Genomic DNA, 13,282 nt, shown 5'->3' on the forward strand with positions numbered 1-13,282 from the left:
GACGCGGCGGTCGCCTTCGCGGTCATGTGACGTCGCCCGATACGGCGTCGTCGCTGATGCGGCCGAGCTGCGCACTTGCCGCGCGTCTGGTGCCGCGCGAGGCCATGAAGAGACCGCGGTGGATAACACGGAACGACTGCGAGCGCAGACAGGCGTCTGTCGGTCCCTTCTCCAGGACGGACGGGGCACAGGTCCTCTTTCCATGGTCCGTCCAACTCTCGTCCCGCATGCCGCGCTGACATCCGACAGCGTGCAGCTCGCTAGATACCGCGGGGACAATGCTCAATGTCGACGTGCTTCTTGCGAGCCGTCGCACCCTTGTGCCGACCTCACCCATCGCAGTTCCTATGCCAGTGGTACTACTTGATCGAGAGCCGACACAATCCCCTCGCCACACCCGTCGTTCCCCCGTGCGCCCACATTCCTGGCGACCATATGGCATCGCATACTGACCACAGCACGCTTCCCGGTCAGAGCATATGCTGTGGGTCCACCGTGCTCCTCATCTGAACTGAGGTACACCTATGCCGAGCACGCTCTAGAGGTGAGTCTGGCGTCTTCCAGCAAACGAGATGTAGGCACTTTCCGCCCGGTGTGGCCGAGTGGGTCCGATGAGCGGTGGCCAACCGGCCAGCCCGGCTCTCCCCTCCGCCCGCCAGCACTGACGCTCCGTCCCTTAGCTTCTACACACACAACGTCTCGGCGCGCACGTCCCCCACACTCTTTCATAACCCCGGTGCTGCACTTCCCGCGGACGCTCACGCCCAGGTCGTGCGGTACTGGCGTCGCGCGCGCCGCAGTACGTCAGCGCCATCGCGGAGGGGAGCCTCGTTCGTCGTCGACATCTGCAGCATCCCGGGCAGCACGCGTACGCGCTCCTCCTCCTTGCACCCCCCACCCCCCAGACAGCACTGACGCCCCCCGCCTCCCCAGTAAGTGTACGTCAACTCCCTCCTCGCAGTGTACGCCCCCCCTCTCCTCCACGTCCGAGTCTCTGCGCGCTCACGTCTGACGCCCTGCCTCCCAGACTCAACACGCGACACCACCTCCGCTCCGCGCTGCACCTCCACTCCGACGTCGCCCTCGTCGTCTCGGGCGCGGTGCCTACCGGCCCCGACTCGGGCTGCGGCACGGGCTCGGGCTCGGGGACGACCCTCAGGTAGGTTTGGGCGCCGGACCAGGGGCGGGGGCGGGGGCGGGGACGGCGAATGGGACGGAGACCGGGACCGCGAGCGGTGCGCCAGGGACAGTAAGGACGGGGACGGCGGTGGAAGCTGTCGGTGGACGAGCGTGACTGGGCTGGGGGCGCGTTCGGGGTAATCGTTGGGATATTGATGAACTGTGGGCCGGACACCTGCAGACCGGACGACGGGATGCGTATCGTCCGACTCTCACCTAATGCCCCGAGCGGACCTGCCGCCGCCCCTTCAAGCTGCGCGTGCCGGGCAGACGCTGTGCGCGCTGTGGACCGCGACGTGGACCGCAACCACCCCGCCAACCGCCTTTGACTTATAAACGCCTGGTGGATCGTGTCTGTGTGTCAGTACTTGTCTGGTTGGAGGGGGGTGACTGCTTCGAGAGGCTGTCCGGACGTGACGGCAGTCCTGCTGCAGTATGTACCTCGGCGGCATGGACTGTACTTGGCCAGGTCAGATCGACTGGGGTACATAGCTTAGATCTGCTGCTTCGCATAGCGGTATGCACCATATATTAGTCTTCATGTAACACCTGGTTGCTGTATTACGGTGTTGGTGCTAGGGTAGGGATCCACATGTCAGCGTCATTACCGTCCGGCGAAACCATCGCCATCTAGAAGCTAAGAAGGCGAGTTACATGAAGTACCAAAGAAGAGCTGTCGTCAAGTACTGACACGGAGCACCCACCAGGCGGCCAGTCAGCCAAGTAGCGATACACTCAAACATGGTAACACTTCACTATATGATTGCAACACCACGCCTTAGTGTCCGATAGTGGTTCTCTATGATACACACAGCCACAGCCTTGCATACGTACACTTCCAAGCACAGCGCAACGCGTCACCTTCACGTACCACCCCCTCATTGACAGCTGCTCCCAACTTGGGAGGCAACCTACACCCACCGCTGGACGACCACCGCGTTGACGAGCCCCGCCTGCTCGACCGTCTTCGCGTTGTCGTCCAGCACCTTCGCAGGGAACGTCGTCTGGATCGTATACGGGCGCGTCAAGTTCTCCGGGCGCGACCTACACACCCATCGATCAGAGGGTGCTCACATGCCCGAGCAGACGGAGCCACTCACGCGTTGATGAAGTTGCGGATGTCGCCCACGGTGTGCGTCAGGTTCATCCGGCACACCATCCTCGTCCCGTCCGCGAGGCGCACCTGCACGCTCGTCGTCGGCAGGCTCTGGTCGACCTCGAAGCGCGTGTTGATGCTCTCCGCCGACCGCACACTCGCCCCGCTTGCGCTCGGCTCTCCTACGCTCCCGGTCGCGGTCACGGGGAAGCTCCCCGGCATGTCGACAGACGCGGCCGCGCCGAGGCCCGCGATGGACGGGACGGGCGAGCCGAGGCGGTGGCCCTCGCCGGAGAACACGTCGCGCGCCTTGGGCGGCGCCACGAACTCGTCGCTGAGCCGCTTCACGACGCGGAGCTCGACGGGCTGTCCGGGGGAGACGTTAAGGATATGCGGCGGTGCGCGGCTGCGTGAACACGAGTCAGTGTCATACGATACGGTTGCGGGTGGGTGTCGAGTCTACGCACCCGGAGTTGATCTCGTTGAGGATTTGGGCATTGGTGGGGTCGTCGTAGCGCATGAGGTCCCCGTCCTCGACGCTGAAGCCGTCGCGCCAGAAGGTGAGGTGCCGTATCGCGGTCTCTTCTTCGGGAGCTGCACAGGAGCATGAGCGGACCTGCAGAGAGGAAGACGTACAGAGTGTACGTACGTATGGAAGAGCTGGGGTCGGGGATGAACGTGCTGTCGACCTCGTCGCTTCCGAGCGTATGCCCACCTCCCGTGAACACGGATGAGCGCGACGAGCCAGCATCCTCCTGCGGCGGCCCGGCCCTTCGTCGCGAGTCAGTGACGCACCCGCATGAGATGAAAACGCGACTCACTCTGCTGCGCGGCGCAAGAGATCGCGTACTAGGCTTCCGCCGGGGACAGCGCCCGGCCTGTTTGGGTTCTGCACCGATATTCCACTGGGATCCCGCGCCCATCAGCGCTGGCGACTCTCCGAATGGACGGACGTACGCACCTTCGCTCGCCTCCCGCAAACCAGTTCTCGCCCTCCTGCTCGTCATCGTCGTCATCGTCGGCCGCATGTGCGCGACCGGGGCGGGCGCTGCACTGGGCGGTGGCACAGCGGGGCCGCTGGCGGCCACGTCGCGCAGAGATGCGACGCGGGGGCTGAGCCACCTCTGCCTCTGTGAACAGACGATGCGTAAGTCGGGCGAAACGCGTCGTTGGTGAGAGCGGCACTTGCGCGGAGGAAGAGGAGCTGCCCCAGCCGCCGATGCGGCCTATCTGGCCTGAGGGGCGACTCCATACTTTGGCTGGGCGGGGATTGTTGTCTGACATCGTGTGCAGTGGTGGAAGTGTAAGGAGAGGCCTGTACTGGAGGTGGAGGAGAGAAGAACGCGTGGGCGAACCGCGAGCGCGCGCGTCGTTGCTGACTAAGCGACTAGGCTCCTTCACGGTACTCCGAGTCAGTACTACTTACTTATGAACTGTATGGATATGCATTCCATGCCACGAGTACATACTGTATATACGAATGTCATGAACAGTCCGTCACAGCTCCTCTCCTGTAAGAATGTGGAAAAGATGCCTGTCGTGCACCTCCTCAATAAGCCCGCCCCGCCGTACACTGTAGTGCCACGGAATTTGGCCGTCCAGAAGGATGTCGCTCGGATACCTCGCCTCGCCAGCCTTCCTGCACCAGTCAAAGTCGATCAGTACCACCCTCTCGCCCACGACGAGCACGTTCCTTTGGCGTAGGTCGCCGAACACGAACCCGCGCTCGTGCAGCGTCCTCACCGCCGTCCGGAGGGAGGCAACGTGCGTGGGCTCGGTCTGCACCTCCCCGAGCTTGCTGCCCTCCACGTAGTCCATTACGACGACCCACATGCCCACACTGTCCTCGTATGCACAGTGCCGCAGCCGAGGTGCCTGTGGGGGCTCTGCGGCCGCGAGGAGTTCGTGTGCCTCACGGTTGTACGTGTGCGCGAACTTGACGACCACCTTCGTCGGTGTCGTTTCCGTTTCGGCCTCCCGTCTTGCCTCCGCGACGATCACCGCTCTCCCTGTGATGTCGGGGCTGAGCCGCTCCTTGTACACAAGCTCGATCGACTGCCCAGCGCTGTCGAGGTATTCCGTGAAATGAGGCCCGATATACGACGGCACGCGCATAGCCTGGGCGACTCTGGCTGACTCGCTCACGGAGGCACAACTGCCCATGACACCAGTGACAGGCGGCGGAGGTGGCGGGGCGACCTCTTGTGCGACCTGTTTGTAGTATCTGTTCAAATCCTCGATACACACTTTGAGTGCCCGGAAGAGTCTCGCGACGCGATGGCCGGCATCGTCAAGCGGGGAGCGGCCCCTTTTCCCCGGGCGAGGGACGACGGAGATGTAGTCCGTCAGCGTCTGTGCGATGAGCTGGTCGGCGAACACAGCACCGCTGACTATGATGTTGGGCCCTGCCATCCCTATGAGGAATGCGGGACAGCAACACGCTTGTCGGACAGGCCGAGCCTGGGTGCAGTAGAATGTCAGTGAGAGACAACATTAGTTCTGTGAGCACGCACACACCTCGTCAGAGGGGTATAGAGCCACGTACGCACACTTTACCTGCGCGAGCGGCTCGCAGACACCTTCGCCCACCTCGAGCGCAATCTTGGTCAACGCGGTGACTGTGCTGAATTTGTTATTCACAACCGCTGAATACACAGCACCGTCTACTTCAGATTCGCCAGATGCGTTGGAGATGATCGTTGTTGAGAAACTTTGTCGATGTACCGCCATCGCCATTTCGAGCGATCGCGCGAATCGCCTGTCTTTACTTGAGTAGTAAGCTACGGCCTAATCCACGAACCTCTGAGCGCCATCGAGCTCTTCGTGCGTAAAGACTTGCGGCTCAGCCATCATTCGCAGGAACTTGGCGAACACGGGATGATAGATCGTGATGGGTGACTGAGTGGTCGGTAGTTGTACACGGCGAACGGCCGTAGCGCCAGTCGAAGGTGAGTGCCTTGTCCGAGCAGCTGCGGCGATGCCTTCACGATCTGAGGGATGAAGGGCCTATAAAGTATGCTGTAGTCAAAGAGGGAGTAGACTGACGAATTTGTGCAACCGACTCGCCCGCTACTTGCAACGCGGCCAATGATTGCGTTGGGCGATGGGGAGGCACGACAGCTGTTATGGGCGTTGTGAGTGACGAGAGGTATGAAAGGCTCATAGACGCACTAAGAACGGCGACCAATTCCTCCAGTGTGGTCAACGGTTCCCGAGGATCCAGCGGGTATGCCTTCTCCTTGAGGAAGGGGCCATCTATAACCGCGTATGTCTCCTCATGTTTGGCCTCGGTCTTCACGTCAGGCCGAAGTGATTCCACCAACTGTAAGAAAGGGGTTAAGTGTAAGATGTCTCAAGCCACAATCTCGCCATCGTACCTCGTGTATTTGGACGTCCATCGTACCGTCTAGATTAACATCGAGCAGATTTGCACGTTTGCGATTTTTTTCGATGACTACGTCTTCAAGGTTGGATACATAGGCGGCGTTCCGGTGGCAAATACTCGTAGTAAGCCATAGTCAGGAACCGATACTTACCGGCAAGGGAACCGGGAACGGAGGTCGCGGACTTGTTGGGAGGATCGGCATACATAATGGGAAATTTGAACCCGCGATATTCTTCGGCCATAGTGAGAGTTGCATTGAAGGATGCAGATGCGCTGGTGGTGGTTCAGGCGACCGTTGGCTCGGTTGAGCGACCGCGACTACATAAGTATCACGTGGTCGCGTCCGCCTCCTCCCAACCTGCATGGCACAGATACAGCGAGTGGTCAACCAGTCACTAGTCGGTACCAGCAGGCTCCGGACACGTACGCGTACAACAGTGGACACGTCGACGTTGAGCCGGACGACTTTGTTCAATGCAGTAATAGTGAACACGCATAGCGATTACATCATTTCGGAGGTCCGAGTGGCAAGAACCGTCCAGCACATAAACGTGCTGCCACATAGCTCTAGGCTGCGTGCAATATGCTGTTTAAGCTTCAGAGCGACCCTGTGAGCCATTCGATCTAGCGTCCGAGTCACCAATGCCACACCACATCTGCGCATCATATTCAGCTGCTGCGAAGCAACTGCTGAGCCGCCCAGGAGCCGCCCTTGCATCGCAGAACATCACCGGCGTACCTCAAACATACAATATCAATGCAAATGAGAATACTAACGTACAGCTCCCGATTCAGCTAAGTTTCCTACAGTCCACGTCAGCATTGCCGTATGGACGCCGAGACGGTATAGCGCATATATTACTTGCCTTATGACGAGTACCTTTCGACCTCATCCGTCTCTAGATGCGCCGTAACAGTAGTCAGATAAATCGGTAGCGTAGGCTGCTTGTACTCACCTGCTGTGCACCCATCTCCGTTCACTTCCGGGGGTTCGCATGAACTATCAGTCGGGGCAAGCGTAGTGTCCATATCGTCCGGCTCTGACAAAATCCGCGAGACGACTGCGTTGAGCATGTTCGCGGTGTGGACCACACTAGACAGCTCCGTGGGCAGATGTTCTGGTTGGACGAAGGACAAGTGGAGCGTGTCGATGTCATCGCTGTCGTCTGGCACGCTGTTGTTGGTCGCCGCCAGGAGTCGCAAGACGCTGCGTGAGATGATAATGGAGATGGCGCTATGGGTGGATGTCAGATCTATAGACGAGCGGTATCGGCGCAGCGAAGCTCACGGGTCGACAAATATCGTCAGGGCCCAGCCGTACGGCTATGGCGGCTGTTGTCAGCATGATGAAGTGACGGACGGGCGTAGATGCTTACTACTGTGAAGTAGAGGGCAACGGCGAATACGTTGAGGACAGCGAAGAACCTAGACACATCATCATTGTCGGTCTAAAGCCATCGAAAGCTCCCTGTGACACCTACACAAACATCACAAATCCTTGATTGGAGCAATCAGCGAAGGCTCGTTCTCCTGAGCTGCCGGGCATCACTCACCATCTCTCTGTATGAGGAGTACAAGTGACGGTCTGCTCTGAGGCAGGCCTTGACTGAGGATCCCTTGTCCTCTCGTGTGATATGTTATCGCTGCGATCACGGTGAAGTCGGACGCGATGGCGCATATGCGTGTTGCAATGATTACTACGCATATAATCAGGTCAGAACTGAGAATGTAACTTGACAGAGGCTCACATCTGTCCCGGTACATAAATCAAGGATTAACAATCGATAGTGGCACGCACCTCTTCAATTCGACATCGGAGATACCTCTCGTTTCGATGCAAGACTCTACGAAATCGGGAAGTGTGGCTATCTTGAAGGTGGATTCCGCATAGAGAAACTAGGAGAAGATGAAGCAAGCCGAGTAAATGGTATCGGGAAGGCTTACGATATGTGTGGCGAGAGAGACAAGCCCCAGCATAACAGCGATGGACGTCCACCTCCAGTCACGTCTACTAACAGCATAGACTTTGACATATGCAGAAACTAGTCAGATTGATCAGCATCCGTGGTGGTCTCGACGATTCTTAGAGCACACCTGTTACGACGGGAGAGAAAAAGACACCAAGGACATGCCGAGTGTTCGATACGGCCGTACATCTGCGACGTTGTTCAGCACAATCGAGGTGAACGTAGAATAGAGTCGAACGTACGTCTAGAGAGTAGTATCAGGGGTGACCTCCGGTGGCGTGAACACCGGAGCTATCGTACCAAATCAGACGAAGACGATACACAGCCTAGGACTGCGTAAAGCACCATGGAATATCGGCAGAGGACATAGAACACGGAGGTGATTGTCGGTCTCCGAGACCAGATCAGCGGAATCTCTCTATCGAGATTCAGGAGACAGTCATAACAGAGCAGCACTGCGAGAGTAACGAAGTCATCAGGGCGTATACCGAAACATGAACTCGAAACGTACCCGTTGTGGCGAGGGTGTTGTAACCATGAACAGCGCTGGGGCGAATGTCACTGAGGAGCGGCCCGCGATAGGCTGGATTGGGCTAGAATCGTACCTGGCATATCCTGTCAACGCAGTGTCAATGGCAGACATGGGGGTGCAAATCGATCTGTCGTGCGATGAGAGCGACTCTGACAGTATCACTGCCAGGGCACCGGTGCTGCTCAGCACATCATGTCGAGGCCAATATATGTGATACGTCGTCCGGCCGATGATGCATCACAATGACAGGCCCGCGCTCGCTCCCTGTCTGAGTACCGTGGCTAACTTGGTAGATCAGCACGCCCGACGGAATTTAGAGGGAGGCCGAACTACTTACCTACATACCTGCTACCGAGAGGTCGATTGCCGGTGCACTGCTGAACATGAATTATCCACACAAGATTTCTGCATAGCACTGGCATTGTCAGCGATATGTACCTCTATACGAGAGCGGTGCAAGGTTTTACGCGCGCCCAGTGCTCAAGAACTCCGAATCGGCCCCCTTCTCATGTCTCATAGCGCTCAAGCTGCGGGGCGCTCTCGGACACTCCATGAGGAGCGATGCTTGGGTGAGTCAGCAAGAACAAGCAGAAGCGTACCCAACAGAGCTCCGGACCCTCCGGGGAAATGCAGTACTCTGACCGGGGTTCAGAGGAAGACGGACATGATGCCCCCCCCCCCCCCCCCAGATCCGCCTCGCGCGACGTCGCTGCCATTGAGAGAAAGCATTGTCAAGTCACAACTTGAACTGCTGCACATAAATACTCGCGCGTTCCGCCCGACATTCGCACATCGGCGTTACAAGCGACTCTGAAACTACAAATCTTCACGATCAACTGGGAGACCTACCAGACGTGGTACAGCCCCCGCGGCGACCTCAGCTGCGACAAGCGCCCCCTCGTCGTGCTACACGGCCGCCGGCAGGGCTGGCCTCGGGCATCAATATATGACGACGCACTATGAGCTACATATAGAACGTACCCCGTCATATGCTACGACCACTTCGGCATCGGGCAGAGCACGCACCTTCGTTAGAGGCCGAAGGAGTTCTGGAGAGTGCAGCTGTTTGTCGAGGAGCTCGCGAACCTCGTCGAGAAGCTTAGGATTGCAGAGAGCTTCGACTTGTGTAGCCCGTTCGTAGGGCGGGATGCTCGCACTGTCGTACGGGCTCGCGAAGCAACCCGAGGGACTGAAGCGGATGGTCCTGGTAGGGACGCCGTTGCCGATGAAGCTGTGGCAGAAATAGACTGGCCTAGGAGCTGCTCAAGGGCGTGCCGAATGATGTGCCAGTCTCAAGAGACGCCGGAGAGATTGAGGGAACGACACGACGGACAGTGAGGAACAAAAGAAGGGGATGGGACTTCCGCGAGCTTGAAAGTCAAGTCATCCCGGTCCCCATTGGCACAGGAAACGCTCCGCGCGAAGGAGGAAGGCCCTACGTTGTATTCGACCATGTGGGGTGATGCTCTGCACTCACCATCCACTAATTGTGTCCAGGAACGGTCCATCCGAGTTCTAGATCACCGGAACCATCAAGAGTTGGTCGATGCCTGGTCGATGCTCGACGACCTGCACAAGATCTCCCAGGAGACGCTAGTGATAAATGGCGCAGACGATGAGGTGATAAACTTTGTCGTCGGCCCTCTGTTTTGACAGATCTCAAAGGCGAAGTGGGCGCAGTCCTTCGAAGAGTTCACCTAGCCTCACCTAGCGTCCTTCGAGGAGCCGGAGCGGTACTTCCAAGTTGCGCAGTCCTTGAACGCCCCCGTAAGTTCATTCGGTATGCAGTCGAGATCAGCCCCCAATATGTAGGGCTTCATGATGTATAAGAATGTTACTCGCAAACTATTTCTGGGGACCGGAGCAGGACTCGATAACTGTTAAGCCCGGGAACTCGAGCGTAAGGTCGCGTTCGCTCCTGTTGCATGGCTCGGTCAGTATTTGACAGAAGCTGGCACTCCGAGTCTCTGACGAAATAACACTCAACTGATTATGTAGACCTAGTCTCGCACTCGTACGTACAGCTCGACGTGTAGAGGTAAGTATCACAGTTCTGGAGGTGTACGATGGTTGTGAAGAACAAGTTCAACGCGCGCGGCCAACACGCGAGGCGCGAGGCGCCGCCACAGTCATGCCCGCTGGCGCGACTCCGCCGCGAGCGTCGATCGCGACTTCCACTTGCTTCCATCGGCCCCCGCTGCCTGAGCCTGCATATACTCGAGATTTTAAACAGTGATTCCTCTCGACGTTATGAGCAACCGCTGTCCGTTCGCACTCTATGGCATCAAGAAGACCCGGCTTCGCGAATCTCTCAAACTGACAGACCAACTCGGAAGTGCTGGACCCTCAGCCTGAGGCCTCAGATCTTAGAATGCTTGGATGCGAGAATAACAATACAGTGGCCGGGCGCTGTTTCGCCGAAGTCCGCAGCCGCGTTCATCAAACTTTTCAACGAGACCGTCTCATCGCAGAGGCGCAACGGCGTGCTACGGATGGGTGCCGGAAAGCAATCAACTGTGCGTTCGAGAGTGTCATGTTTCTAGCCCTATACCATGCCTCCCTATGCGTAGAACCATCAACATTGGCGTCCCCATCCTAGCCCGAGATTACCGACTCCCAGAAGCAAACGCGCATACAGTATGTATGCTACCTCTCATCTCGCATCGGCTTGCTCCACTTGCACCCGCCGACCTCGCTGCACTCGCATCGTCCCCCGTAGAACGTCGGCAAGCTCTCCGCGTCGATATACTTCAGGAGCACCGCCTGGTAATCCGCGCCGAGGATGTCCATCTTGTCGATCGTCCGCGGGGCGAGCCAGAGCTTGAGGAGCGACCAGATCGTCGTGAAAGACCACGGCGCGTTGATGATGTAGAACTTCGCGGACCTGTGCGGGGATGGGGCGGCGGGCTGTGAGACGAGCAGGTCAGGTGTGGAGGGACCGGGCGAGACGTACATCTCGGGATAGTGGTCTTGCATGACTTGGAACGAAGCGCGTACGAGGTCCTTCATCTGCCAGAACTGGCCCAACCTGACGTTGAAACGCATCAGATACCCTCTCCCGCCCGCCCGCGGCACTCAGATGATGGACTTACGAATATCCCTTCAAGTCCACGATGAGGAACGTCCCGTCGACCTGGTGACCCACCGCCCGCGACGCAGTGGGTATGATTTCGCGCGGTATGCTCTCCGACATCGTGACGATGTACCACCAGAACCGCTCCGGCGTGATGTGCTTGTAGAGCTCCGGGATGTTCACCCCGCCGTACTGCTGGATGCTCACCGGCCTGCCCTCCTTATCCGTCTTGTGGAACCACATCGGCCAGTAATTGAATACCTCGCGACGCTCCGGAAACTGTGAGACGTGCGTAAGCGGACGCGTAGGATGCGGGCAGGGGTACACACGTCGTATGCGTCCATTTTCGTGTACAGCTCGTCGATTCCGACGCCCTCGGCCGTCTTCCGCCACTCCTGACATTTTGCCCACATCGCCACGGTCGTCTTCACATCGTACCCGCGCGCGCGAAGGAATCGTCTGCAACCCACTTCATAGTCAGCCCACAGAGCTGCCGCTTCACGTATAGTTGTCGAAACCTACTGGAGCGTGAAGTCGTCCGTCCCGATTGTGTCGCCCTCGTTAATGAGATCCTGCTCGACGAGCTGCGCGCGAAACCGCTCGACGATCGCTGCTTGTTCTTCTGGACTAGGCTCTGACATTGTGGGCGTGGAGTCGAGGCGGCGGGTGGAGGATAGCGCAAGCGGACCGTAGTGAAGGCATCGCGTTGCACGGAGTGGTTGAGCTTCCGCCTCGACGGACGCACCGTGGGAGGCCAGTCGTTTCCTGGCAGGAATATCCCTGTCCAATCGTCGACGCACGACGCTTCACGCACGCAGTGTTCGCGTGCGGAAGCCTGCGGAAGCGTGCGGCTAGCATCTCGACAAGTTAGCTTCCACTTCCATTTGTCGGTGAGTCCCACGCTCATTATGTCCGTTATCGGAAGTGCACATAACTTACCATCTCCGCATCCGTGTACTGCGGGTATGCAGGCTGTACACCTGTTCGTTGAACCGATGGACATACATCAAGATGCAGACACGGACATGATCCGCGGCGGCCGCTCGATGTCACTCGGGAAATCCAGTAGTGAGTAGTATGCAATCTCTTCGAATCCTGAACGAATCGATGACCAGCCACGTCGAAGTCGTCCCGGCTACTGGCAGCTAACGATGTATGTTGACAGGGCTCTGGTCGACAACAATGTCAGCGGGTCCGTATCAAGTTGCAAATAGAGTTCTTCATGGCATCGGCGCTGGATGTGCTTTATGCACAGCTTCGGCCAGAGACAGTCGCACTGCCGTATCGTATACTTCGATATCATATCGATAGCTCGTGCGGAGAGCTGTCTTCGGTTGACATGATTGCACTGTGGCCCGAACAGCGCCTATGACAGCATTTTAACCTATAAAGGGTGCTGCCTCGCATCTCCTGAGGTGTACTCCCTCCAAACCCGCATCGTAGAGCCACTATGAGCGACTTTGCGAAGGGTTTGGGCTGTATCTTCGTGTCTGTGACCGGCTATGTAGCGTGCGTCATTCCATATACCCTATTGAGACGATTGTACTGAGAACAGCGCGTGTACAGCCTCTTTGGGGTCACTATCGCGCAAACTATCTTTTATCTCTCGAACTACCGGGATGACCATCTGCTCTTGAAAGTCTTCGTAAGTTCATTCAGTGGGGTTCGGTACCGATTCAGAGGTACTCACGTTGGTGAATAGGCCGTTGGCTTGTGGTCCGTATCAGTGCCCTGGCCTGCCACGCACGGAGTGCATTGCGAGCTAATGAAACAGCTTACTTGACATGACGGTGACTATGTTCTACGGCTATGTTCGTACTTCACTACCTGCTTTGTCACATAATTTGTTGACACGTAGCACGCCTCACAGCTCCTCTGGTTCTACTGTGTCTGCAATCACGGAAATATGGCAGACTCGTTGGTTATTCCACGGTATGTCTCGTCTAATATTTGATGGTATGACTCTCAAGTCGACACCGCAGAACCTACATCGTGCGTTTCTGGTTTTCCGCTCATGTGGATGACTATCTCCGCCCAATCTCATCGACTG

At 57.7% G+C, this 13,282-nt stretch overlaps 8 protein-coding genes across 8 annotated transcripts; 2 read left to right on the forward strand and 6 right to left on the reverse strand.

Annotated features, from left to right (window-relative positions):
• Nucleotides 1–387: 387 nt before the first annotated feature.
• Nucleotides 388–868, reverse strand: B0H18DRAFT_1033657 (uncharacterized protein). Its single transcript, XM_048030194.1, has 3 exons — nucleotides 681–868; nucleotides 475–574; nucleotides 388–410 (listed from the first exon to the last, which is right to left on the reverse strand). The coding sequence occupies exons 1-2, from the start codon at nucleotides 812–814 to the stop codon at nucleotides 523–525; spliced, it is 186 nt and encodes a 61-aa protein (XP_047888513.1). The 5' UTR covers nucleotides 815–868; the 3' UTR covers nucleotides 388–410; nucleotides 475–522.
• Nucleotides 869–2,090: 1,222 nt separating this feature from the next.
• On the reverse strand, nucleotides 2,091–3,559 carry B0H18DRAFT_1123446 (uncharacterized protein; the record flags this gene model as incomplete). Its single annotated transcript, XM_048034692.1, has 6 exons — nucleotides 2,091–2,223; nucleotides 2,280–2,681; nucleotides 2,743–2,869; nucleotides 2,925–3,046; nucleotides 3,097–3,180; nucleotides 3,237–3,559. The coding sequence occupies 6 exons, from the start codon at nucleotides 3,557–3,559 to the stop codon at nucleotides 2,091–2,093; spliced, it is 1,191 nt and encodes a 396-aa protein (XP_047888514.1).
• Nucleotides 3,560–3,701: 142 nt separating this feature from the next.
• Nucleotides 3,702–5,194, reverse strand: B0H18DRAFT_689691 (uncharacterized protein). The gene is made up of 2 exons (XM_048039192.1): nucleotides 4,793–5,194; nucleotides 3,702–4,735 (listed from the first exon to the last, which is right to left on the reverse strand). Exons 1-2 carry the CDS (start codon nucleotides 5,009–5,011, stop codon nucleotides 3,773–3,775), a joined length of 1,182 nt encoding a protein of 393 aa, XP_047888515.1. The 5' UTR covers nucleotides 5,012–5,194; the 3' UTR covers nucleotides 3,702–3,772.
• A 1,206-nt stretch (nucleotides 5,195–6,400) lies between these two features.
• Nucleotides 6,401–7,287, reverse strand: B0H18DRAFT_689666 (uncharacterized protein). The gene is made up of 5 exons (XM_048039191.1): nucleotides 7,214–7,287; nucleotides 7,142–7,157; nucleotides 7,037–7,085; nucleotides 6,949–6,983; nucleotides 6,401–6,894 (listed from the first exon to the last, which is right to left on the reverse strand). Exons 2-5 carry the CDS (start codon nucleotides 7,147–7,149, stop codon nucleotides 6,528–6,530), a joined length of 459 nt encoding a protein of 152 aa, XP_047888516.1. The 5' UTR covers nucleotides 7,150–7,157; nucleotides 7,214–7,287; the 3' UTR covers nucleotides 6,401–6,527.
• On the reverse strand, nucleotides 6,961–8,553 carry B0H18DRAFT_1033688 (uncharacterized protein). The gene is made up of 8 exons (XM_048030195.1): nucleotides 8,233–8,553; nucleotides 7,938–8,126; nucleotides 7,755–7,816; nucleotides 7,605–7,702; nucleotides 7,459–7,556; nucleotides 7,409–7,410; nucleotides 7,206–7,357; nucleotides 6,961–7,085 (listed from the first exon to the last, which is right to left on the reverse strand). Exons 1-7 carry the CDS (start codon nucleotides 8,268–8,270, stop codon nucleotides 7,206–7,208), a joined length of 639 nt encoding a protein of 212 aa, XP_047888517.1. The 5' UTR covers nucleotides 8,271–8,553; the 3' UTR covers nucleotides 6,961–7,085.
• Nucleotides 8,554–8,915: 362 nt separating this feature from the next.
• On the forward strand, nucleotides 8,916–9,397 carry B0H18DRAFT_689694 (uncharacterized protein; the record flags this gene model as incomplete). Its single annotated transcript, XM_048039193.1, has 1 exon — nucleotides 8,916–9,397. A coding segment is annotated over one exon (207 nt), but the record flags the coding sequence as incomplete, so codon positions are not given.
• Nucleotides 9,398–9,464: 67 nt separating this feature from the next.
• On the forward strand, nucleotides 9,465–9,812 carry B0H18DRAFT_938290 (uncharacterized protein; the record flags this gene model as incomplete). Its single annotated transcript, XM_048041839.1, has 1 exon — nucleotides 9,465–9,812. Exon 1 carries the CDS (start codon nucleotides 9,612–9,614, stop codon nucleotides 9,810–9,812), a length of 201 nt encoding a protein of 66 aa, XP_047888519.1. The 5' UTR covers nucleotides 9,465–9,611.
• A 524-nt stretch (nucleotides 9,813–10,336) lies between these two features.
• On the reverse strand, nucleotides 10,337–12,098 carry B0H18DRAFT_689705 (CRAL-TRIO domain-containing protein). Its single transcript, XM_048039194.1, has 5 exons — nucleotides 11,755–12,098; nucleotides 11,562–11,691; nucleotides 11,252–11,511; nucleotides 11,113–11,187; nucleotides 10,337–11,043 (listed from the first exon to the last, which is right to left on the reverse strand). The coding sequence occupies exons 1-5, from the start codon at nucleotides 11,871–11,873 to the stop codon at nucleotides 10,806–10,808; spliced, it is 822 nt and encodes a 273-aa protein (XP_047888520.1). The 5' UTR covers nucleotides 11,874–12,098; the 3' UTR covers nucleotides 10,337–10,805.
• Nucleotides 12,099–13,282: the final 1,184 nt, after the last annotated feature.

The sequence above is a fragment of the Fomitopsis serialis genome (genome assembly GCF_022376445.1).
Source record: "Fomitopsis serialis strain Sig1Antser10 chromosome Unknown B0H18scaffold_98, whole genome shotgun sequence".
Taxonomy (NCBI): domain Eukaryota; kingdom Fungi; phylum Basidiomycota; class Agaricomycetes; order Polyporales; family Fomitopsidaceae; genus Fomitopsis; species Fomitopsis serialis.